Genomic DNA, 23,193 nt, shown 5'->3' on the forward strand with positions numbered 1-23,193 from the left:
CAACTTGTTTGTTCTGAAAAATATATTTCTAAAGAATAATTTCTTGAGTGAATGCAGAGTCTCACAACACCTGAAGATTCACAGGTGCATAGGCTATTATGACTTTTTCAACAAGTTTATTTCTAAAAAATACCACATTTGTGAAAATAATACAAACTGCAAATGCAACTTAAATCTCACCGAATTACAACTTTGAAATAAAAAAGAAATGTGTTTTTAAAAAGTAAAATGAGAGGGATAAAGTTTGTGCTGTTCTTTGTATTATTTTGATGAGAGTACACATCTTATTGTACATAGAAAAGTGACAAATCACTTTTCAACACACACTGTCACACATAGAAAACATTTCACAAAAAAACAACAAAAATTACTTACTGTAAGAAAGGTCACAACATTTCCATACAAACGGGAGAGCAGGACTCGGTGTATGACGTCACGTTAATAACAGGGCAGAAAAATAGCATATTGTACACCACGCTTGTCTTTTCACGCTAGCATCAGTTAGCAGTAGCTACTGCTAGTTAGCGTCGCACACTAGCATTGACGAGCACAAGCTAGTGGTAGCCAGCTAATACGAGCTAGCACTAGCTTGCGTTAGCGAGAACGAGCTGTCACAACAGCTTCTTTTGTTCTAGTATGTAAAAAGTTTGAAAGTGTACTTTGTTACATTGTGGATTACAAAGTGGTCAAAGTTGTGCTTTACGTCAAGAACATTTTGTAGGTCGAGACAGATAACATTTTGACCGTGCAACTGTTAGCTTATAAGATGGCGACGCTAACATTTGTAATAGAGGCCGTTTGCAGATCAAGCTAAGCTAGCTCGCGGTAGTTGGATACATATTTGCTAACACGTGCCAAGCAGCTGCGCTATACGCTAACGCCAAGTAAGGTTTACCGTTTGCTCAGCGTAATTGTGAATGGTGATATATTGTCGCCAACAAGCGTGTCAGTCGCCCCTTAGTACGGACACTAACTAGCGTCTTAATAAATGTCTTTATTTTGTTAAAGTGTAAACAGTGCAAAGAAGAGAGCTGCTACAGTAGAACACAACAACACGTGCTATCTTATGTCGCTGAAAGTTTGTCAACAAAACGTAAACGTGACGTAACCACAAGCACTGGATAAATAACAAGATTACATTTTAAAAAAATAGTAGACGTAATTATTTTTAATGTAACAATTTTGCGGAAGCTCCTGAAATAAAGCGAGATTATTTTTAAAGTAGTACGGTAGTTAAGCGATAAAAGGATGTATTAGTTTATGCGGAACGTAAAAGACGGTTGGTTGTTAGCTTCACAGGAATGTTTTAGTCTGAGGTCCTTCCTCTTCGGTCCAGTAGGTGACGCCACACGCGTGATAAAATGATAAAAAGGTTTTAGAATAGTTTAGATAGAAACATGGATAAATATTGCACCAAATATCGTATTTGGAGTGTGTGGGTGTGCCTGTTTATAAAAATACATCTGCAGGTGTGATGGATGGGAAAGTTCTAGAAGGTCTGGTCGTCGTTGCAGGAGTCGGTGGTGTGGCCAAAGGCTTCGCAGATGTCACAGTACGGGCGCTCGTCGGCCCGGTTACCACGGTAGCTGGAGTGCGGCACCGAGTCAGGGCTCTGGGCCTGAGTGGGACAGTCCTCCGTGTCGTGGAGGTCGAAGCAGTCGCAGATGTCGCAGAAGAGTCGCGGTGTCGCCTTCTTCTCGCGTTTGGACTCCGGATGCTCCAAACTGGCACGGGCGAGAGACACAGTTGGGGAAACGCTACATTCTCCCTCGCTCCACTACACTTACCCAACCTGACTAAATATACAAATTGGAATATTAAAACTTCATATTACAACTTTTTTTGTTAAAATGTTCAAACTTATATTTCCAAATCCAAAATGGAGCACAGCTGCTTCTGACCTGTCATCATTGCCATTGAACTCCGCCAAGGCCAGCTTCTTCAACTTGATCTTCAGCTCCTCGTTCTTCCGCTGCAGGTCGACGATGACGCTATTCAGGAAGTTGATCTGACAGCGGAGACAGAGCGTATGAATAACAGACGTATGGTACGCATGTCGTGCAACGGCGGCGCCTCGTCTGCCTCACCTGCCCCTCGGCAAACTCCTTCTCCTCCCTCAGCTGGTCCAGCACCGCATCGCCTGTGGGGCGCACCGGCGAGTCAGCGGAGAAGACACAAGGACGCATTCCCTCCTCACCTGAGAGCGCCGCCTCCCGCATGCCGCCGTCCTCGGAGGTCGAGCGTCCTGCCAGCCTCAGCTCCAGCCCGGCCACGCACTCCTGCAGCTGCGCTTTGTCTCGCTCCAGCGTCTCCACGGCCGACTGCAGCGTCTTGGCCACAGCGTTCTCTCCTCGTAGCGCCGCCACCTGAAAAGGTGTGGACACGTTTAAGACATCATCATCATCCTCCTCCTCCTCTCACATGCACACCTCGTTCCTGAGCGTCTCCAGCTCACGGTCTTTGTCCGAGATGCCAGAGGAGTCCTGGAGGTCAGCGTCCTGATTGGACATCATCTCTCTGCAAGAGACAGGAGAATGATGCGTTCAATGCTGGACACTTCAATGGGTGCGGACCTCTAAAAATGCAGCACGGCTACTGAACGTTGGTGCAGATCTGGACAAAGGTGCGTACCTTCACTTTGCACATGTAAGACATACAAAATCCATAGCATTTTAACATTATTAGAGCCCACTAGACATACTACACCCCTACTGTGGCCCTTACAATCTAATAGAAGAAAATAAGTCATATAGGACATAGAAAACCTGTTTCACACCTAGTAAATATCATGTGTAGAGCACTCTACACATGAAATAACAACCCTATAGTCACCTGTACACTGCTACGACCCAATAGAGTAGACATAATAGGAAATAAAACCTAAATTGACTCACACATTCCGTTCAATGTTTTACTTCCTGCTCTGTTCAGTACTTCCTGTGGTGGCTATTGTCTCATTAATCTAACATGACTGACACCTAGTGACCAGGGTAGAGTACTACATATCGCAACATCGTTGAATGTGTCTTCTGAATGTCTTATATTTGTGTTTTGTTACTTTGTTTAGACATTTCTATGCTTGAAAATGCTTAATTTAGGTTAAAAAAATATAAAATTTTCTCATATATACATATTTTTTAAACCACATTTACTGTATTACTGTATATGTATACATATACTGTATATACATGTACAGTATATAAATACATATACAGTTATATAAATATAACTGTATATGTATTACAGTATATACAGTTATATAAATATATATAACTGTATATGTATTTATTGTTTATTGACATTTTTATACCATGTATTTATTGTCTATGATACTGCCAGGAGCGGCTACAGCAGGCCCATTCCTTTAAACATCTATCATGGAGGTATTTTCTTTCATGGACATGGAACACATTATTTCCATTTCCATGATCGCCCATAGGGACCATTTCTACTGAAACCTTTTTTGTTATTATGGGATGGAATGCTCGCTGCAAGAGAACTGGACTACATTGGCTGACGTGGATTATGACCAAACAGAAGATGTTTGCCTCCTTCGCTCTTGGGAGTCAACAGCTGTTCTCTTTGCCGCGACAAAGCTGCACTCATTCCACATCGGTGCATCCGCACGCACACGCGTACACAGCGATGTCACAGCCGGGCGCCGCAAGGAGGACAAAGTGTGTTACATAACAGCCGCACAGCCACGGAGCGGCTGCAAGCAGGAAGTGTTTGATTATTGTTATTTTTTGTGAGGGTAGCGCAGCCAATTACGGCCATCTGGAGCTCTGACGTCACGGCTGGGGCTGTAAAAAGGACAACATGAGGAGAAGACGCGTGCGCGCACACACATAGGGGGCTAAAAATAAAAGTGAACATCAGGATAGAAGAAGAAGCGTCATCATCTTGAAATCATCCACGTTAGGTACACCTGCACTCCCTAATCACATACAGGAGATGCATCCAAAAATGTGCCGTTTTCCTTTTATGAAGATCATGTTAAATGGTCAGGTATTATTGATGGTGGTTTCATCAGATTTTCACCTTCTCCTGTTGCTATTGAAGGCAAAAGGCAGAGTTATCAACACGGCTCGGATTGCCTGAGTGGTGCATGTGTACCTAATGCAGTGACCAATGACTGTATAAAGCAGCAGCGGGCAAACTGCGACCCATGGGCCACGTCAGGCCCGCCAAGCCTAATCTAAATTTAACTTAATTCTAATTTATGTTAGTATGTTGGACTAATTTAATCCTAATTTAAATTTAATTGAATCTAAATTTCTTTTTAGAAACTTTAAAAGGGGACCTATGATGCATTTTCCTCTTTTCTGACCTATAACTGGAGTTAAAGCTGGTGGTGCTGCGTGCGGTGCAAAGCATTCCAGAGCAACATTGCATAATATTCCAAAAAATACATGCGCTTAAATGAAATTCTCCCATCCCAAAAAAAAGACCTGGTCATCTCTGCAGTTAAATAAACAGAAGTCGGTGGTGCTTACATTTCCTTGCGGAGGAGGTGCTGCTGCTCCTGGGAAAGACTGAGCTCCTCTTGGTATTTGGAATTCTGCTGCTTCAGAGAGTCTAGCTGCACAGAAACATGAAACACACGTGGAGGTCTGTCACTATGCATAATGGAACACACACACTTTCTGCAATACATGCAAGCATTAGTATGTGCATGTACATACAAGTCACATGTATAATTAGGTGTACGCTAATTATTGGGCTGATATGAGGGAATTATGACATCATACCAATGAAACCAATTAACCAATAATTGAAAAAAAAATAACACGGCGGTACGGCAATTGTCCATAGGTATGAATGTGAGTGTGAATGGTTGTTTGTCTATATGTGCCCTGTGATTGGCTGGCCACCAGTCCAGGGTGTACCAAGCCTCTCGCCCGAAGACAGCTGGGATAGGCTCCAGCACCCCCACGACCCTTGTGAGAAAAAAGCAATAGAAAATGAATGAATGAATGAAAAAAAAACACTCCAATGAAGCAAGACTACACACACTGTGCAGGTGAGCAAATCAAGCCCTCCTTTTTCCACCTGCCTGTGACGTTAACAGCCTGCCTAACTTCCCCTGAGCTCACTTGGAAACAAAACATTCACTTCCACATGTGTGTGGAAGTCCTACCAAGTGCCAAAGGTTTGCCAGACACCTCTGTGGTGTCATAGTGCCTGCTCGGAGCGTGTGCCCGAATACAGTGCACCTTGCTGGGCCATAGCATGTGGCTCGTCCCCTTCGTGTTAGTAATCATGTCATGATATTTCATTAGCCAGCTAATCAACACATCCTTTCACATCAACACATTTATTTGGGTCCTTCTCACCTCTAGGTGTGCATTAACTACTCGTACATCTAAAGAAAAAAATATGGAAAAGTTTGGTTCTGGGAGAAGCACAAAGACATTGGTTTATTCATCAATTGAATCACGTCAATGAAGGCAAAGGGATTCATTGAGTGTGACATGACGCTAAAAGCTTTTCAAGGTGTCTAAAAATAATGCATCGGGAGTCAATAATTAATTAGGACTTTCACATTAACGAGCTGCAGCAAGATAAATGTGCACGTGTTTTTCTACATCTGTGTGTGTGGAAGCAGGACGTGTGTGTTGTTGTGTGGAGACGACAACAAGTACACGTCCTCCTGCACTGTGCACACGCCTGTCAAATGGCCGCCATCATGTCTCTTCACTGAGTTACACTTTCCAATGTCAGGTCCCAACATGGTACCCCTCCTGCGGGTCCCAACATGGTACCCCTCCTGCTGGTCCCGACATGCAATCTTTTTTTTTTACACTTTCATATCAATTCTTTTCAAAACATCTGACCGAAGCACAGCTTAGCTTTTCAACTTTGCTCCAAAAGTCTTTGTCAGCTGAAAAATCTTAGGTGTGGTGTCTCCCTGTTTAAGTCCCTAGTGGGTGTGTCCTCTGGAGGTGCATAGCAACATGTTGGTCGTTGGCCTGCCTGGTGACCAGTGTGCCCATGGAACGAGACAATCACTCAGGGGAGATCACTTTACTGATTACCAGGACCAGGGTGACTGAGAAGCTAAATAGCTAAACATGTAGTTTTTTTTAGTATTATTTTTGTAATATCCACTCTTGGCCATCTCTGTGTGGAGTTTGCATGTTCTCCCCGTGCATGCGTGGGTTTTCTCCGGGTACTCCGGTTTCCTCCCACATTCCAAAAACATGCTAGGTTAATTAGCGACTCCAAATTGTCCATAGGTATGAATGTGAGTGTGAATGGTTGTTTGTCTATACTATGTGCCCTGTGATTGGCTGGCGACCAGTCCAGGGTGTACCCCGCCTCTCGCCCGAAGACAGCTGGGATAGGCTCCAGCACCCCCTGCGACCATCGTGAGGAAAAGCGGTAGAAAATTAATTAATTTTTGTAATATTCCTCATATTTTCATGCCTTTGTTGTCAAAACCCCTGATTTTTTCCCAAAGGTATAAGGTTAGAAAATAATGTTATGCTTTATGTATGCATATATGCAATAATTTCCTCCAAAACAAGAGGTTACTGGTTTATTTAGACCAAAACATGCGAGTAGGAGATACATACTGGATACAGTGTTGGAAGGGACAGCTGCTGAAAAGAGCATCAACCTCCGTGGGGACGCTACTGTGTCCCCCGTCTGCTGTCCTAAGAGACGGGTGGCTTGGCACGGTGATTGCGTTCCTTACACTAACAATGTTCACGTAATGAATGAAAAAAAAAGGCTTATCACCATCAACGTTCTATTTTTGCCAGCTTAGCTTTCAAAACAGTCAAAGTTTAATAGAACTAAGCATGGATCAAAAAATGTAGACGACTTTGAAGTTAAAACTATTCTTGCAGACTTGCAGGAAGATGATGCATCAACTGAAAAGTCAGGCAGGTCAACAAGCAAGATGTAAACCTTTGGCCCCCCCCCCTTGTACCTGGCAAAGAGGAGAGTACACGCCGCCCGAGTAGGCGTGATGCAGTGCCGCCGCGACATCCATGCCTGCGCCTGGAGCTCTGCCGCTAAACGCCTCCTTGCTACTCCGCGCCGAGCATCAATAAAGCTTCGCCCCCCTCTGAGAACCACTGACAGACTAGTGGAGGGAGACGCAAGAGAACTGCCCCCCCCCTTCACTCTTGCTGCCATTATGTAAGCTCTACTAAGCCCCGCCCCCACTCTACCGCAGCTGGCCCTGCCTTCCCGGCTCATGACGATGTGTGCACAATACCCTCAGCATCTTGTCAGCCTGCTAATACGCACTAAAAACACACCCAAAATGCAACATTTAAAAAGAATTCAGAATTCAAACACACGCACAACAAAAACTAAAAAAATATTTAAATTATTTGGACAAATTACTGTTCACGCTGTACATTGTTGTTCATATTTGATGTCATCTATTTACTCTCCACATTCATTCATTTTCTACCGCTTTTTCCTCACGAGGGTCGCAGGGGGTGCTGGAGCCTATCCCAGCTGTCTTCGGGCGAGAGGCGGGGTACACCCTGGACTGGTGGCCAGCCAATCACAGGGCACATATAGACAAACAACCATTCACACTCACATTCATACCTATGGACAATTTGGAGTCGCCAATAAACCTAGCATGTTTTTGGAATGTGGGAGGAAACCGGAGTACCCGGAGAAAACCCACGCATGCACGGGAAGAACATGCAAACTCCACACAGAGATGGCTGAGGGTGGAATTGAATTGAGGGTGGATTATTTCAACTTTTCATTGTCTTTTTACGAGCGGTGTGTGGTGACGTTGCGACGTGTGTAGTGTAGGTATGTTGGCTGTAAATGTCAAAGTGGTGCTGCTGTGAAGATCATTACAGCAACAACGCTAGAGATGGGTCACACACACACACGCACACGCGCACACGTGCACAGCACGGCTCAGCGTACCATGTGAGGATTACATCACCACCACCGACAGCGGCGAACAGATTTGAGTGCATTGCCCTGAGTCCGTTCTGCTTTTAAAAACGCCTGCGCCGTCTTGAAAGTTACGGTGATGGCATGAGGACATGCGCACCAGGCAGCGATAAGCTTGTTTCTAACCTTTGTCTGCAGCGCTGTCCTGTCGCACGGCGAACACACGGCAAACATGTGGCCAGTCAATGCTTGGCCGCCCGAGAGAATGAAATAATGCATCCCGTTCGCCAGAGCATGCCCCGCTACACCAAGAACTCGGGAAATGAAGGTGTCAGGATGATGTCAGACATGTGACCTGCTTTAGCATATTTAAGGGCCTGGACGTGATGATACGCTGGTAGTGTGAGGTCTGATGGGAAATATGACATATGATTCCACAAACAAGCTTGTTGTCGTCCTACCTGAGTCAGGCGAGCTTGGAGTTCCTTTTCTCGACTCTGACTCTCCTCTCGCAGCGCTCGCACCTCATCCTTCATCTGCTCCAGTTCTGACGCACACAACAACAACAACAACAACAACAGTATCCACAGTCAGTGCTACATGTGCGCTCGCAGGCTGGCAGGTGAGGCTGACGGCTGGTGATGCCCGGGAAGATGACGGCCGGGTAAGGTTGGTAAGGAATGCCACGAGTTAGGAAGCGGGTTAAATGACAGATAAGGCGACAGGTAGGATGGTATGCGAGGCGGCGGGTCAGGCTGTGGCAAAAATGTGATAAGCGGGGCGGGCAGGTGAAGTCGTAGGTAAGGAAGTCTGGCGAGTGAACTGCAAAGATGGAAGGTTGAGGCACGTTTGTAGGTGAGGGTAAGGCTGGCTGATGAGGCAACAAGGAGGCGGTAGCAAAGGCGACAGGTGCGTCGGCCGATGATGCAAGGCGGCCAAAAAACGGCAGGTGAGGTTAGATTGTAGGCAAGGTGCCAGATGAGGCATGTGGCGTGTCCGAGATTGCGACAGATTTGATGACAGGTGAGGTGGCAGTTGGCACAAAGGGGCAGGTGAGGTCATCAATGAGGCAGTAGTCAGATTTGCAAAGATGGCAGGTGAGTCAGTCGGTGTGACAAGCTAAGTTAAAAGTACGGGGACTGCAAAGGGTGATGTGGCAGGCGAGGTGGACATGTCGCACGGTGGTGAGGTGACCGCCAAGATGGCTAATGGCCCGTGTTTACCTTGCGTGGTCTTTTCCGTCCTGGCGTTCTCCTCCTCCTCGGCCTGCTCCAGCTTCAGCCTCTGGGGAGGACAAACAGCAGCGTGAAGACTGACACTGACACTCTTCTTCTGCTTTCACTTCAGCAGGGAGGAAAAGTCCTACTATTTGATTGTTAGAATACCAATGTCTTCTTTATTGTCATGACAGAACTTCTCATATAATTAATTAATTAATTCATTCATTCACTACCGCTTTTTCCTCATGAGGGTCGCTGGGGTGCTGGAGACTATCCCAGCTGTCTTGGGACGAGAGGCGGGGTACACCCTGGTCACAGGGCACATATAGACAAACAACCATTCACACTCACATTCATACCTATGGACAATTTGGAGTTGCCAATTAACCTAGCATGTTTTTGGAATGTGGGAGGAAACCGGAGTACCCGGAGAAAACCCACGCATGCACGGGGAGAACATGCAAACTCCACACAGAGATGGCAGAGGGTGGAATTGAACCCTGGTCTCCCAGCTGTGAGATCTAACCACTCGACCGCCGTGCCGCTTTCTCATAAAATGTTAAAAAAAAAACATACTGTGACTCTATGTAACTAATGACTACTAATTACTATTACTGTTGTTATTATTATGTTGTATTACTACTGTTACTAATGATTTTTCATCATAATATTACAATTTTGGGTGGTTAGCGTGCAGGCCTCACAGCTAGGAGACCCGAGCTCAATTCCACCCTAGGCCATCTCTGTGTGGAGTTTGCATGTTCTCCCCGTGCATGCGTGGGTTTTCTCCGGTTTCGTCCCACTAGGTTAATTGGCGACTCCAAATTGTCCAAAGGTATGAATGTGAGTGTGAATGGTTGTTTGTCTATATGTGCCCTGTGATTGGCTGGCCACCAGTCCAGGGTGTAACCCGCCTCTCGCCCGAAGACAGCTGGGATAGGCTCCCCGGGTCCCCCCGCGACCCTTGTTAGGATAAGTGGTACAAAATGAATGCATGAATGAGTTCTCCTCCTATTTTGTGTGGAAGTGGTAACTTTTTGGCTTCTTATTTTGTCTTTCCCCACCTTCGGCCAACTCTGTGTGGAGTTTGCATGTTCTCCCCGTGCATGCGTGGGTTTTCTCCGGGTACTTCGGTTTCCTCCCACATTCCAAAAACATGCTAGGTTAATTGGCGACTCCAAATTGTCCATAGGTATGAATGTGAGTGTGAATGGTTGTTTGTCTATATGTGCCCTGTGATTGGCTGGCCACCAGTCCAGGGTGTACCCCGCCTCTCGCCCGAAGACAGCTGGGATAGGCTCCAGCAACACCGCGACCCTCGTTAGGACAAGCGGTAGAAAATGAATGAATGAATTACAATTTTGTTCTTTCCAGTAAGCGGAAGCACTAAGATACATTTCTTACCAAGCTGCTTAGTTGCTGCTGCACAGACTTCCTATCTTCCTGCACGGACCGCAGCTCCTTGTCTTTGCTCTCCAGGTCCACACTTAGCTCACTGATCTATGATGGACAACAGTGCGGTCAACACAGATGGACATCCAGCATGCATCCCGCCCACCTCGCCACACCCTCTACCTTCTTCTCCTGAGACTGCGCCTGGGCCCTCAGGCTGCTCATCTGCTGCTGTGACAGAGACACGGTGTCCTCCTTTTGCCGGGATGCCCGAAGACGTAGCTGGAGGTCGGCCACCTCCCGCTCCAGCTCCATGATGCGTGAACGCTCCGACACCGTGGCCACCTGCCCTTCACAAGACAACTTGTTGCTGGATGTGCTGTCAGCGCTGGATCATCCACAGTTAGCTTAGCTAAGTGCTAAACAAGGGACAATACATTATGTACGGCACAACTAGCAAACTTGTTCCGTCTGTTGGATCAGGTGGGTCACTGCCCCACCGCATGGGAGTGCATGTGTGCCTTGTGGACTACAATACACCGTGGGGCCGCCACTTTACCCTAGTGTCCTCTAAATCCCGCTGCAGTTTTTCCGCTTTGGTCTTTTCAAAGAGCAGACTCTGCTCCAGCTCCTTATTGTGGGCGTGTTCCAGGCGGGTCTGCGTCTGTTAGTGCGACACAGCAGCGAGAGAGACATGGCTGACATGCAGGCATTGTGATGCACACGCACTAAAAAACCAGCAAGAGAGACAGGAGCAGCGCTGTTGTCCACAAAAATACAAATAAAAAGCTCAAGATGCTATTAAATGTGAGACAGGATGGAAGGGAAAGAATGTCCATGCTAGACGAGGGCGGTCCAAACCGGCGCCACAAGGACCACATGGTTAGCAATGAAAGAAGGCAACCTTGACACTTGATATTATGTCAACATATGCTACAAACTTTCATTTATTGCATCTCAGCTTCATCACAGAGATGAAAAAATGATTATTCAGATCAATTTCACTCTTTGACTTTTCTGTTTTCAAAATTTTCCCAAATAGTTCAAATTTCTACTCAAAATAATCTATGTTTCAGATTTATTTTATTATTTCAGATTTTTTTTATATCCCATAACATTATAAATTCCCAAAAATGATTCAACTTCAAACTGCACATATGTCTTTATTTTTAAATTTCTGCAGTTTTTTTTTTATTTCAACTTTTTTCCTGTAAATGTTCGTCTTATAATTATTACTTCATTCCCATATTATTTACTTTATTATCAAAACATGATAACTTTGTCCACACATCATTTTTCCAAAAATAACAACTTTATGTTGTTTTCATTAGATTATGACTTTTTTTTAATCTATTTTTTATGTAATATTTAAACTCTATGCTACTAATGTCTCTATTAGCCTTTTATTCTGCTAAAATGAAGTTAATTTTCCAAAAATGCTAACTTTCTTTGTTGTTTTGTGTCTCATAATATTAGAAGGTTATTTTCACGACATTACTTATTTTAACTTTATTCTTGTATAATGAGATTTCTGGTTAAATTGTATTTTTTTAATGTGCCGCGGGCCCGTACTTTGGACACCCCAGAGCTAGCAGATGATAAGATGATAAAAGCAGGCAAGCAGCAGCAGTAAAAAAAAAAGGGTATGCGTGTGAATTAGGCATGAAGGGACAAGCCGACATCAGAAAAAGCTCTTCATCCACTGAAATATCTTAATAAGGTAGGTAAGCAGACAACCACAGCGTACCCCAATGGGCATCCTCTACTTGTTGATGATGCTGTGTATGTGTGTAAGTGTGGAGAAAAGCCATATTCTGTGGACGCTTGGTTGCACGTGGTGCGGAAGGACGAGCTAAAGTGAGAAAGTGGAAGTTGAGGTTCCAGGCAGCTTCAAGCTGGATTCATGTTTGATGAGGTTCGTTTAAAAAAAAGATGATTTCATGAAAAAAACACACCAGGGTGATGAATGAGTGCCAACTGGCTTCCATCTTACGTAAGTTACCTCAAGGTCGCCTTTGGTGATGCAAGCCTCTTCCATGCGAAACTGCAGGTCTTCCACTTTCCTGTCAGAACAAAAAAAAAAACCCAAACGTCATATCTTCATCCTTATTAAGATACGCTAACGTGCAAACCACACGCCTTTTCTCCTCCTCCAGCTGGTTGAGCAGCTCCACTTTGTCCCGGTCCGCCGCTTCCACCATGGACCTCAGCTGGTCCAGCTTGGCCTCCATCTCCACCGTGTACTGGCGGACACAAACAATTAGCTTGCTTGTGGCGTTCATTTTGAAAAGACGACATCGGCCACAGATGTTGATGCTATGTTGGAGTCGCTCGTTTTTGTACCTGATCCCGGCCCTTCCTGAGCAGAACCAGCTCCTGCTGCACCTCCCCGGCGTGACTGGTGGCCTTGGCCACCTCGCATCGCTCCAGGTCGCGCTCGGCCAGGAGCTGCTCAATGTGCTGCTGCTTCTCCTTCAGCGCCTCCTGAAGGGCCGTGGTGCCCGAGATCTTGCGAGCGTATCGGGCGGACGTCTCTGTTAGCTGAACAAGAAAGGCAGGGGTCACGACGCTGGCCGGATGGACGCCGGGTTTACCCAAGACGTCTTACCAGTCCCGCTCGGCTGGGTTTGCCGCTGATGGAAGAGGTGGTGGAGCTGATGGAGCTGATGGAGGAGGCGCTGGGGCTCCTTTTCAGGAGAGACCTCCTGTGGGAGCTCTTGGCTTTGGTGGGTGTGGTGCACGGGAAACCGATGCGTGTTACCTTGTGGACAGGGGCGAAGAGGCCATACCTGGGCATGCACTGAAAGTACCTGAGGAGGAATTAGACCAAAAAAAAAATCACATTTCTGCCAGCGGAACATCACACTTTCCTCCAATGTTCCCCAAAACTATCTGTTCCAAGGTCAAACTGTGGCCACCATCAAACCTAATAACGATACAGACAAGGTTTCACGTCTTTTCACATTTTTAAATGAAGTAAATTCTTAACTCTTCAAACCTCAAAGAGTAAAATCCAAACTGTGATTGTTTTTTTTCTCATAATATTACGAGGTTATTCTCGTAAAGTTGCAGCCTTTTCTCATTATGATCACTTGCCGATGTGTCTGGTGCATGGTACTAGTGACACCTAGTGGCCCGTGCAGACAGTTCATCAACGTCTGCGAGTGTCTAACTTGATTTGTATCAGAGTTCATTTGGAATATTTTTATGGTTGAAAATGTTTCATTAAGGACGGGAATACCTTACATTAGCTTAAATATGCATTTTGGAGACCCATGACCTAAATGAGGATTAAGAGGCATGGAAAATGGCTGGAAGGATGGATGGATGGATGGACGGATTTCGGATTAAGCCACAAAAAGTCTATTGAATGAATTTTTGACAGAGTGAGAGATGAATATATAAGAATCAAACACTCAGAGGTGCAAGCGCAAGTGTAAAAAGATGAGAGTCCCATTTGAAGTCCCATCAACGTTGCACCATCCGAGCACACACACACCTGGTCCCTGCTACGGCCCCATCGTTCTTGCCCAGAGGTTCGTCCAGTTCCACTCCACACCAGTCCCCTTTGGCAAAGTCTGTCTCTCCCAGGAAGCGAACCACTCCTGCCTTGGTCCCACCAACCTGAGGAATTCATCATACGTAATACGTTCGTACCTGGCGAGATCACCGTTTTCAGAAATGAATGAATAAATGATGGCTGTTTGGCGGCAGACTGTGGTCTATTATTTAGTCCACGTGTATGGAAATACAAGTCATATGTAATAGTCTGGTCACTAGGTGGCGTCACAGCAGCTGCTCGGAGCATGTGCCCAAATACAGTGCACCTTGCTGGACCACAGCAGGCGACTTTTCCCCGTCTATACTCTGCTACTCCTGATAATAGTCATGTTATGATATTTCATGAGGACTAATCAACAGGTACGCTTGGTCACATCCCAGTTTATTCCATCCTTCTTACAATTCACATGTGCACAAACTACATTAAATCTACGTTAGAAGACTATAGTAGAAATTCATTCATTCATCCATTTTCTACCGTTTATCCTCATGAGGGTCGCAGGGGGGTGTTGGAGCCTATCCCAGCTGTCTTCGGGTGGGAGGCGGGTTACACCCTGGACTGGTGGCCAGCCAATCACAGGGCACATATAGACAAACAACCATTCACACTCACATTCATACCTATGGACAATTTGGAGTGGCCAATTAACCTAGCATGTTTTTGGAATATGGGAGGAAACCGGAGTACCCGGAGAAAACCCACGCAGGCACGGGGAGAACATGCAAACTCCACACAGAGATGGCCGAGGGTGGGGTTAAGTTAATTAGCGATTCCAAATTGTTCCAAATAGTGAGGATAAGCAGTAGAAAATAAATCAATAGTAATATGAATAGTAAATATGAATAGTAAATATAAAACGCTATTGCAGCGGTACGGCGGACGAGTGGTTAGCGCGCAGACCTCACAGCTAGGAGACCAGGGTTCAATTCCATCCTCGGCTATCTCTGTGTGGAGTTTGCATGTTCTCCCCATCAATGCGTGGGTTTTCTCCGGGTAGTCCGGTTTCCTCCCACATTCCAAAAACATGCTAGGTTAATTGGCCACTCCAAATTGTCCATAGGTATGAATGTGAGTGTGAATGGTTGTTTGTCTATATGTGCCCTGTGATTGGCTGGCCACCAGTCCAGGGTGTACCCCGCCTCTCGCCCGAAGACAGCTGGGATAGGCTCCAGCAGCCCCCGTGACCCTCGTGAGGAAAAGCGGTAGAAAATGAATTAATGAATGAATGAATTTGATCCGTTCCTGGTTAAATTTATCATATTGCATGCTCAGATATGACGTAACACGCAGCTCCAGACGTTCTTCAGTTTTAAAAATGGCTGGCCACCAGTCCAGGGTGTACCCGGCCTCTCACCCGAAGACAGCTGGGATAGGCGCCAGCACCCCCGCGACTCTCGTGAGGATAAGCGGTAGAAAATGAACAAATGAGTGAATTAACCTAGCATGTTTATGGAATGTGGGAGGAAAACCGGAGTACTCAGAGAAAACCCACGCATGCACAGGGAGAACATGCAAACTCCACACAGAGATGGCCGAGGGTGGAATTGAACTCAGGTCTCCTAGATGTGAGGCCTGTGCACTAACCGCCGGGACGCCGTGCAGCCCTGTTATTGAAATTAGTAAATATAAAACGCTATGGCTTATCAGTATCATAACGCTCTTGATAAGCAAAAAGTGGAATCGGTTTGAAAAAAAGATATTGTGCATTTCTAAAAAGGAGAGATTTCTTACCAGGACACGATCTCCTCTCCTGAGCTCCCGCTTGTTCTTCTTGGCTGATTCTGTATCAGACAGGTTCGACACGGACTCGCTGGAAGCGAGCACTCGGTTGAGGACAGCAGTCGTCTTCCCGCCCTGAGCTAAACGACAAACACTGAGTTTGGTGTGGTTTATTAAAAGTGAGCAACATTTTGTGTTTACTTGTCGGTGTTGTTCCAGCCGGTGACGGCTCGCTTCCAGCATTCGGGACTACCGGCCGGGCCTGGCCGCCGTTGGCCTCCTTCTCTGGCAGCGGGCTCCTGGACAGCTTGGAGGGTCGGGTAAAAATCCCCCTTGCGTCCTCGCACTGGAAGTACCGCACCCCCGCCACTGACCCGTCGTTCTTCCCGATGGGTTCATCCAGCACGATGCCCGCCCACTGCCCCGGGGCAAACTGCGTGCCGCCCAGGAACTGAACATGGCCAGGCTTGTTGCCGTTGACCCAGACCCTCTCGCCCATCTGGAATTCAGCACCGCCATCCTGGGTGGGGGAGGTGACGCTACCGGGGGACTTCTCCAAGGGTTTTGGCGTTCCTGCAATCCCAGTTCGAGTCACGAGCCCCAGCTAGCATTGTTAGCATGATGGGTTCTTACCTGAGGATGGGGTGGTCCTGATGGCCACCACAGGTGGACGGGCTATCTTACTGGGGGGCTTGAGCCCACTTGTTTTGCCTGTTGTACTCATGGCTTTGTCCATCTGTGGGGGCGGGGGGCAAAGGGGATCTGGCCTGCCCCGCCACCCCCTTAGGTCCCAATGTGATTGAGGGGACCTGCAACATACATACATCATCATCTACATGATACAAAATGAGCAGGAAGTTTTCTTCTTCAGGGGTAAAGATCATCTATTAGACAGGAGTGTTGTGCTCTTTTAACAACACACAGACAAAGACACGGATCAAAGATCCATCTATTCTTTATGTGTGACAGGAGTGGCTGCTGTTTTTAAGCCTCTACTGCCAAAAATGATAGTCAAAGATCCTCTATGTGTGACAAGAGCACTCTGATGTTTTTAAGCCAAAAAAATGCTCGTCAAAGATATTCTATGTGACCGCCGGCTGTTTTTACGAAGCAAAATCATTAGTCAAAGATCAACTATGTGTGACAGGAACCGAAAAACTAAAAACCTACTGTCAAAACCGCTGAGTTCTCCTAAGTTACATGTCATTCCTGGGTAGGATTTAGTCCTCCGGCGCGCTTGTTAATGTAATAGCTAGTCGGCCCCGCCCAGCCGGCGTACTCGCACCAAAACAACAAGCAGTCCTCGTCCCATAGCTGTCAAACCTTGTTGCTTTTCGACTCATAGGATTTCCACTTGATTACTTTTACAGACGTCAGTTATGCAAGACTTATTATGCGTGTCAAAGCTTTGTTGTTTTGTGCCTATTACTTTTCATCATGCAACTTAAGAGTTAACCGATAGACACGGTGAAAAAACAAAATGTATTTTTACTTTAATTTGAAATATAAATTGATTTATATGAAGTTAAGGGTGTTTTTACTTGTCTTTATTATTGTTTTGTAGCCATTACAGGTCGCTCCTGTTGTGTTAACGGTACTTGGTTTCCCAGCTAGCTAGCGAGCTAGCGACAGATTAGCAATAAAACGCGTTAACTGTGGCTACTTGAATACCAAATGACATTATGCCTGTGTGAAAGCGAGCAATGTTTTTTTAAGTGGACGTGTACGGCAGAGGTTGCCGTGGAGGCTTACTTGCTCTCTTCAGGCGAGCTGGGTCCCAGCAGGGTGGATGCGGAGCACCGTTACATGTTTTCTTCCAGCCTGTCTTCTCCTCGCCTGGACAGCCCTGTGTGACGTCACCCGATGAGCCCAACGCTGCCTTCAGGGACCTCGATTATAGCTCGGTCATCCCTCGACTAAGCATTTCCACCCGTAGAATTAAATAATGTAGATGCCACAAATTTATACCTGGTGCGTTGGATTTTATTTCAAAATGGAGACGTCAATATACGGACATTAGAGGAACAAAAATGGCACACATACTTCTAAACACACGACCTGCCTATAGGTACATACATTACATATTAAAACATTGTAATTTTGACTTGTTCTAAGTGCTAACTTTAAGATTCAGTAAATTATTTCTGTATAAGATAATGTAATTGCTAACAGTTCAATGTAAAACAAGCAATTATTCACTGACATCCTTTTCCAAGCTATTTGGGTTATTTTTTTACCAAGCAGAAACAAACATTGTAACTACTATTTTATTAACTGTATTGCTTATATTGTAATGAGTAGCCACACAGTATTGCAGCAGATTCTGTGGTTATCGTCACATTTGTCCTATTTGCCATTCCTGTTTTAAAAAAGGACATGCAAAAACTCCAAATGATACTACTTCAGCAGATGTTCCACTTTCAGAAATGTTCACAATGAATAAATCCCTGCCACTGTTAAACAAAAAGCACTTTTCCTGCAAATGTAGCAAGCTAAAAACAAGCTTTTCACCAAAATGAGCTTTACAATCTTTGACCTTCAATGGAAGAAACTCCGCTTCCAGACTGATGCAGCTGGTCCTGGTCGCCTTTCTTGTGCAGTACTTTGTTGAGGAGCTTGCTAAGAGTGCCGCTGAAGGCCGGGCTGGAAAAGTAGTAGACGACGGGGTTGAGCACGCTGTTGAAGTAGGTGAAGCACACAGAGGTGTAGAAGGCCAGGTTGGATTCCTCAAAGTGTCGGCACTCATCATAGCGCATCTTGAGCACCCACACGGCCACACGTGATATTGTGCTGGGGAAGAAGCAGGTGATGAAGATCAAGGCCACGGCCAGGACAAAGCGTACAGCCCGCTTGATCTTTCCCTTCTTGTCCACCAAGGTGCGGTTCTTCAGCTGCCAGGTGATCCTGACGGTACAGAAGGCCACGATGGTGGAGGGCAAGAAGAACTGCAGCACATAGAAGGCGTTGTGCCAAGTGGAGAGCGGGCTGAAGCCCATGCAGATGTTGAAGCTCTCGCACTGGGTACGGTTGCCCGAGTGGAAGAAGTGCTGCTCTGCCAGGAGGTAGCCCGTGGCCAGAAAGATGAGACCCCACAGGCCCACAGAGACCCAGAGTGCATAGGCCAGACCCATGCGGTTGATGCGGTTTCTCGGGTGCACGATCTTCAAGTAGCGGTCCACGGCCACGGCGGTGAGGAAAAAGATGCCTGCCGCCCGGTTGGCGGCGAGCAGGAAGAGAAGCACGCGGCACAGGGCGTCACCATGGAGCCAGTGCTTCCCACGCCAGTAGTAGTCGGCCCGGAAGGGCAGGCAGAAGAGCACCACTGAGTCGGCCACGGCCAGGTGAGTCAGGTACACAGAGTTGGGCTTCCACTCGTCCATGTGGAAGATAAACATCCACAAAGCCACAAAGTTCCCCATCAGGCCGAAGATGAACTCCACGACCAGGATCGGGGGCAAAACGCTGTCCAGGATGGGAGCCTCGAAGGCGCAACACCGGTCCCAGCGGCTGAGGTTCATGCTGAGCAGATGATGTCTCACGCAAACAAGCTGCTGCATTAGCGGCCACAACATCTGTGCAACGTTATCTATTGGGAAGTCGTATTGACTCAGAGGAGCTTAAAAAAACAAACCTTCGCCATAAAACTGTTATGGCGGCGAGCAGGCTGACTCATGGGGGTTGAGTGCTGAAAAACAAATAGCCGGCAGCCAATTAAGTTGGAAAGCAAGCAACAACAGTTCAGTACAGGTGAACCCTGAAAAGAAATCCTTTAATGTGTTGAAGAACAGAGCATAAATGGAGCAAGTGGACAAGGTGAGGGTGAAATGTGTTAGTTTGACTCTACTCAGGAGAGGCTTCATGTTACCTTTGGCAAACCAGAGAGAGCGAGAGAGACTAGAAAATAAAATAATAAAAAAAAAAAATCAAGTTGAGCGGCCGGGTGTGCAGCGTTTTATGTACAGTCAAATAAAATTAGGTATAAAATGACGTCATGTGTACATTTGGCCATGTTGTCGCTGTTTCCACGTCACATCCATTCTCAGTAAAAGTGCACATTTGGTCTTTCACTTCTTCACCTCGCCCAGGTCGTCGATGCTGTCGTCATCCACCTGAAGGACACATGGGTCACATGTTACTTTGTCTGCATCAAGTTCTTTCGTGTGACTATGGTGGCGACAATGGCATGTCAATCCAGCAAGGCACCTCAAAATAGTAATAGAAAAAAAACAAAACACTGACCTCGGGCCACTTCTCTTGAATGACGTCGATGATGTCGTCTGTGAAATCTCCCTGAATGATTATTTCATCCTCGGCCGTGACAGAGGCACCGCAAGAGAACTTCTGCGCAAAGAAGCGCTGAGCCTCCTTGAGGTCGATATCTATAAAAGCCACCAGATGGGAACGGGACATGTTTACAATTACAGCCACGTGCTAAAATAAAAAGCAGCATCGTCATTCGGACAAGAGCCGATGCTTACCGAACGTTGCCAGGCCGCACACCCGAGTGACGTATTTCTTCTTGGCTCGCGGGATCTTTGCTATCGTGACTTTCTGAGGCACCGTCTTCTTCTTCTGTTTGATCTGACCCCGCCCCCCTTCACAGGAAACACTGCATTAGCATCAACCGTCAGGGAGAGCGGTACAGTGGACTTCCTCCAGCAGAGGATGCAATTTATTCCGGCCCCCACTCACCACTCACTAAACAGGCTACCAATCAAGCTAACATGAATGGTAGCACAAATGCTAGTTTTTAAAGGGGACCTATGACGCTGACTTGGGCCCCTTTGTATTGAGATGTGAACTCCTATAGAGCAGCTACACACCATAACCTGCACAGAAAGCTTTCTACATCTTCCAGAATCGGCACCTATTCCAGCTGGATTTCCAAAATGCTCTGTTTATATTTATTCCACCCACAGCCTGCCTCTGTGATTGGTCACACTCCCAAGGGCTCCGGACTACTTCTGGACTACTGCCGAAGCCCACTTTCTAATTTAGCGGGTATAGGAGTTGATAATTGAAACCTTTGTAGAGCAACTTGAAAAGATTGGGAACATAGGCGTGACTGGTGTGGTGGAGCTAAGGCAAACTGAGATGTGAGGATGCTGCGTCCACCTCCCTGCCTGAGGAGGCGCACTCATTTCAGACACAGTTTGTCAGAGGCACCGCTGGAGCCATGGAGCTCAGAAACCAGGCGTGTTTGCTAAGTACAGACAATCTGGGCACACATCAGTAGTGGGAATGAGGTCATGAAACCACTGATTGCGGTGAAAAAGGCCATATAATATATGTAAGTAGAGCCAGTGTAAGTTAACATATTCACGTACCTCTCTTCTGTTTCTTCTTCTCTTCCTCCTCGCCAGCAGGGAGTGCATCTCCAGCGTCGGGATCCTGTTTGGGCGCTTTTGCTGCCGGGCCCGTTGGACGAAAGGACAATGCATACTATTCAAAACAAGGTTTCTTTATGGGGCCTCCTGATTCATACCAAACAAACTTGGTGACACTCACCGAGCGTCATCCTGGCAAAGACATCCGGGAAGTTCTTCTCAAGCCATTGCCTACACTTTGCCGGCTCGGGCATGTACTCGCAGTACTGCATGCAAGCGATGGATTACAATGCCGATCAAAGTCCACGGAGTAATGTTCCAAAAATACATGAAAAGGGTCGAACTTACCTCTGTGGGCAGAGAGCACACTGTAGGGGGAACAACAGGAACTTGTTAACGTCAGAAGGCAGACAAGACAATGCAGTGTTTCCCAATCATTAATTCATCTGTGGCGACAATCTTGCAGATTGCAGTCCTGTGGGAAACTATGATCAGTGGTCCCCAACCTTTTAAGCACACAGACCAGCTTGTTTCTATCCAACTTTTTACCAAATTCATATATTTTGTTTTGGTCGGCAAACCAAGCGCTACTTTTTTCTCCTGCCTGTGACAGTAACTTCCCCCGAGCTCACTTGTAACAAACATTCACAGTTGTATGACATCCCCTTCAGCAGTGTACTACATCAACGGTGACTTACCACCCCACTTGGTCCTGCCAGTCCACTTCTGGAGGACCGTAGTTGTGCTCAGTCGCTGGGTCATTTAAGTAAAGAGTTTGGCTTTTGAACAATTTGCGTTCAAAAAAGAATCATAAAAACGAATGGCTCTGCATTATATTTGTCTCTTGTCATATCTCCATTCTTGTGTATGTGATGCTTATATAGTGACTGGTGGTTGGGGACCCCTGATTGTAAAAATATATTGTACTACATCGAATAATATAATAAATACCTCCACAATAAAGCACTTTCAATGGGTACTTTGAATCAGGGTCGACCGCTGTCTCTTGCTCTGTTCTGCTTTCTGAATCCATCTCAGTAGTAGCCATAACAATTTGTCTGGAAAAAACGTAAATTATTCAATGCATTCAGTTCAACAATTCCATTGTGTTACAGTAAATACCCACAGTCAATAAAATGAATGAATTATTGTGTTCAAATTGTCATAGAACATATTGGCTGATATATTTAAATAATATAATATAGAATTCAAGTTTATCATTAGCTTTCTTGGTAGCATCAGCAGCCAGTGAATTAGCTTAAAGGCTGGCTAACTCATGCGGCTGTGGCACACCGGCTGAAGCTACTAAATGACACGATTTAGAATCTATTTACAAAGAAGAGTTGTTAAAGGTACCGGTATTATCACTAAGATGTTGGTTAAACTATCGCCAGAGTGTCATCTTCTTTCATCATGTTAATGTTGAGTCACACAGCTGTCACCGTTAGCATTTCGGCTTAGTGGCCGTTAGCTTAGCATCAAGCTTCAATAACTGAGGAAGAACATGTTTGTTTAAGTAAAGCTACATACCCCACCAATTATTCTTTAAAAATGCTTTCTTCCAGACAGCAATGCAGGCATCATTGACATGGATGTATGCTTCAGAAAGTCATTCTTGTTAGGCTTGTGGATGTTTTATTTAGCGTACTTGGAGCACGCCTCGCAGCTCTTCTTGCTCGTTTGAGTGATTGGAGAAAGGTGGCAAAAACAAGTGTGACTGACATTAACGCCCCCTAGTGCTTTGGAGAACAACAACAGCAACAAAAGATTTGCAATGACGCTGTATAAAATGATTTCAGTTTATTGTAAAACACGTTTTTTGGTGGTACACATTTATCAGCTAGCATGTTAACATTTTGTACATTAATTAATGTATTTTCTTGTATATGTTTTGTAGTTTTACAAAATAATAACAGTAAAGGGTTGGAGTTAGAAGGGCAGAAGAATGGCTGTAACGCCAGAGGGAGACAGAGATGTTCCTAACGATCCGTGTCAGGAATGCTCACTTTCTGTCTGCACTCTTTATTTTGGAATGCAGCACTTCCTGCTCGGATAAGATTCAGTCGCGTGATTGTGGACATGTATAGCTGTTAGC

At 45.9% G+C, this 23,193-nt stretch overlaps 3 protein-coding genes across 8 annotated transcripts; all 3 read right to left on the minus strand.

Moving 5' to 3' along the window:
• Nucleotides 1-928: 928 nt before the first annotated feature.
• Nucleotides 929-17,632, minus strand: clip1b (CAP-GLY domain containing linker protein 1b). Of its 4 annotated transcripts, XM_058064978.2 has the most exons (20): nucleotides 17,524-17,632; nucleotides 16,405-16,580; nucleotides 15,973-16,344; nucleotides 15,784-15,911; nucleotides 13,990-14,114; nucleotides 13,099-13,300; nucleotides 12,834-13,031; nucleotides 12,630-12,733; nucleotides 12,493-12,553; nucleotides 11,050-11,154; nucleotides 10,674-10,835; nucleotides 10,503-10,598; nucleotides 9,102-9,162; nucleotides 8,340-8,425; nucleotides 4,497-4,582; nucleotides 2,430-2,517; nucleotides 2,198-2,366; nucleotides 2,088-2,140; nucleotides 1,902-2,008; nucleotides 929-1,724 (listed from the first exon to the last, which is right to left on the minus strand). In XM_058064978.2, the coding sequence occupies exons 2-20, from the start codon at nucleotides 16,505-16,507 to the stop codon at nucleotides 1,490-1,492; spliced, it is 2,541 nt and encodes an 846-aa protein (XP_057920961.2). In that variant the 5' UTR covers nucleotides 16,508-16,580; nucleotides 17,524-17,632; the 3' UTR covers nucleotides 929-1,489. The 4 variants fall into 4 exon arrangements, with proteins under 4 accessions (XP_057920961.2, XP_078650214.1, XP_078650215.1 ...); XM_078794088.1 differs by having other exon boundaries at nucleotides 2,088-2,366; XM_078794089.1 differs by lacking the exon at nucleotides 11,050-11,154 and having other exon boundaries at nucleotides 2,088-2,366.
• Nucleotides 17,633-17,772: 140 nt separating this feature from the next.
• LOC131108641 (hydroxycarboxylic acid receptor 2-like) lies at nucleotides 17,773-19,354 on the minus strand. Its single transcript, XM_058059831.2, has one exon. The coding sequence runs from the start codon at nucleotides 19,341-19,343 to the stop codon at nucleotides 18,294-18,296; it is 1,050 nt and encodes a 349-aa protein (XP_057915814.2). The 5' UTR covers nucleotides 19,344-19,354; the 3' UTR covers nucleotides 17,773-18,293.
• A 154-nt stretch (nucleotides 19,355-19,508) lies between these two features.
• Nucleotides 19,509-22,806, minus strand: denr (density-regulated protein). Of its 3 annotated transcripts, none has more exons than XM_058059853.2 (8): nucleotides 22,634-22,806; nucleotides 22,050-22,156; nucleotides 21,447-21,466; nucleotides 21,279-21,364; nucleotides 21,099-21,187; nucleotides 20,250-20,366; nucleotides 20,011-20,150; nucleotides 19,509-19,880 (listed from the first exon to the last, which is right to left on the minus strand). In XM_058059853.2, exons 2-8 carry the CDS (start codon nucleotides 22,144-22,146, stop codon nucleotides 19,836-19,838), a joined length of 594 nt encoding a protein of 197 aa, XP_057915836.2. In that variant the 5' UTR covers nucleotides 22,147-22,156; nucleotides 22,634-22,806; the 3' UTR covers nucleotides 19,509-19,835. The 3 variants fall into 3 exon arrangements, with proteins under 3 accessions (XP_057915836.2, XP_078650217.1, XP_057915826.2); XM_078794091.1 differs by having other exon boundaries at nucleotides 21,099-21,179; nucleotides 21,280-21,364; nucleotides 22,629-22,806; XM_058059843.2 differs by having other exon boundaries at nucleotides 22,629-22,805.
• Between the last annotated feature and the right edge of the window lie 387 nt (nucleotides 22,807-23,193).

Source organism: Doryrhamphus excisus, linkage group LG10 (assembly GCF_037039965.1).
Source record: "Doryrhamphus excisus strain RoL-2023G ecotype Guam linkage group LG10, RoL_Dexc_Guam_v1.1, whole genome shotgun sequence".
Classification (NCBI taxonomy): Eukaryota; Metazoa; Chordata; class Actinopteri; order Syngnathiformes; family Syngnathidae; genus Doryrhamphus; species Doryrhamphus excisus.

Excerpts from the sequence above, each read along its gene's own strand:
- clip1b (XM_078794088.1), bottom strand. The coding sequence starts at position 16,507 with ATGGACAAAGCCATGAGTACAACAGGCAAAACAAGTGGGCTCAAGCCC. Across the intron at positions 10,836-11,049 it reads GGGATTTAGAGGACACTAGG|GTGGCCACGGTGTCGGAGCG; the intron begins GTAAAGTGGCGG and ends TGTGAAGGGCAG. Across the intron at positions 4,583-8,339 it reads TCCAAGCTCGCCTGACTCAG|CTAGACTCTCTGAAGCAGCA; the intron begins GTAGGACGACAA and ends GTTTCTGTGCAG.
- denr (XM_058059853.2), bottom strand. The coding sequence starts at position 22,146 with ATGGCTACTACTGAGATGGATTCAGAAAGCAGAACAGAGCAAGAGACA. Across the intron at positions 21,188-21,278 it reads TTTGCCAGGATGACGCTCGG|CCCGGCAGCAAAAGCGCCCA; the intron begins TGAGTGTCACCA and ends TCGTCCAACGGG. Across the intron at positions 19,881-20,010 it reads TTCAAGAGAAGTGGCCCGAG|GTGGATGACGACAGCATCGA; the intron begins GTCAGTGTTTTG and ends TGTGTCCTTCAG.
- LOC131108641 (XM_058059831.2), bottom strand. The coding sequence starts at position 19,343 with ATGTTGTGGCCGCTAATGCAGCAGCTTGTTTGCGTGAGACATCATCTG.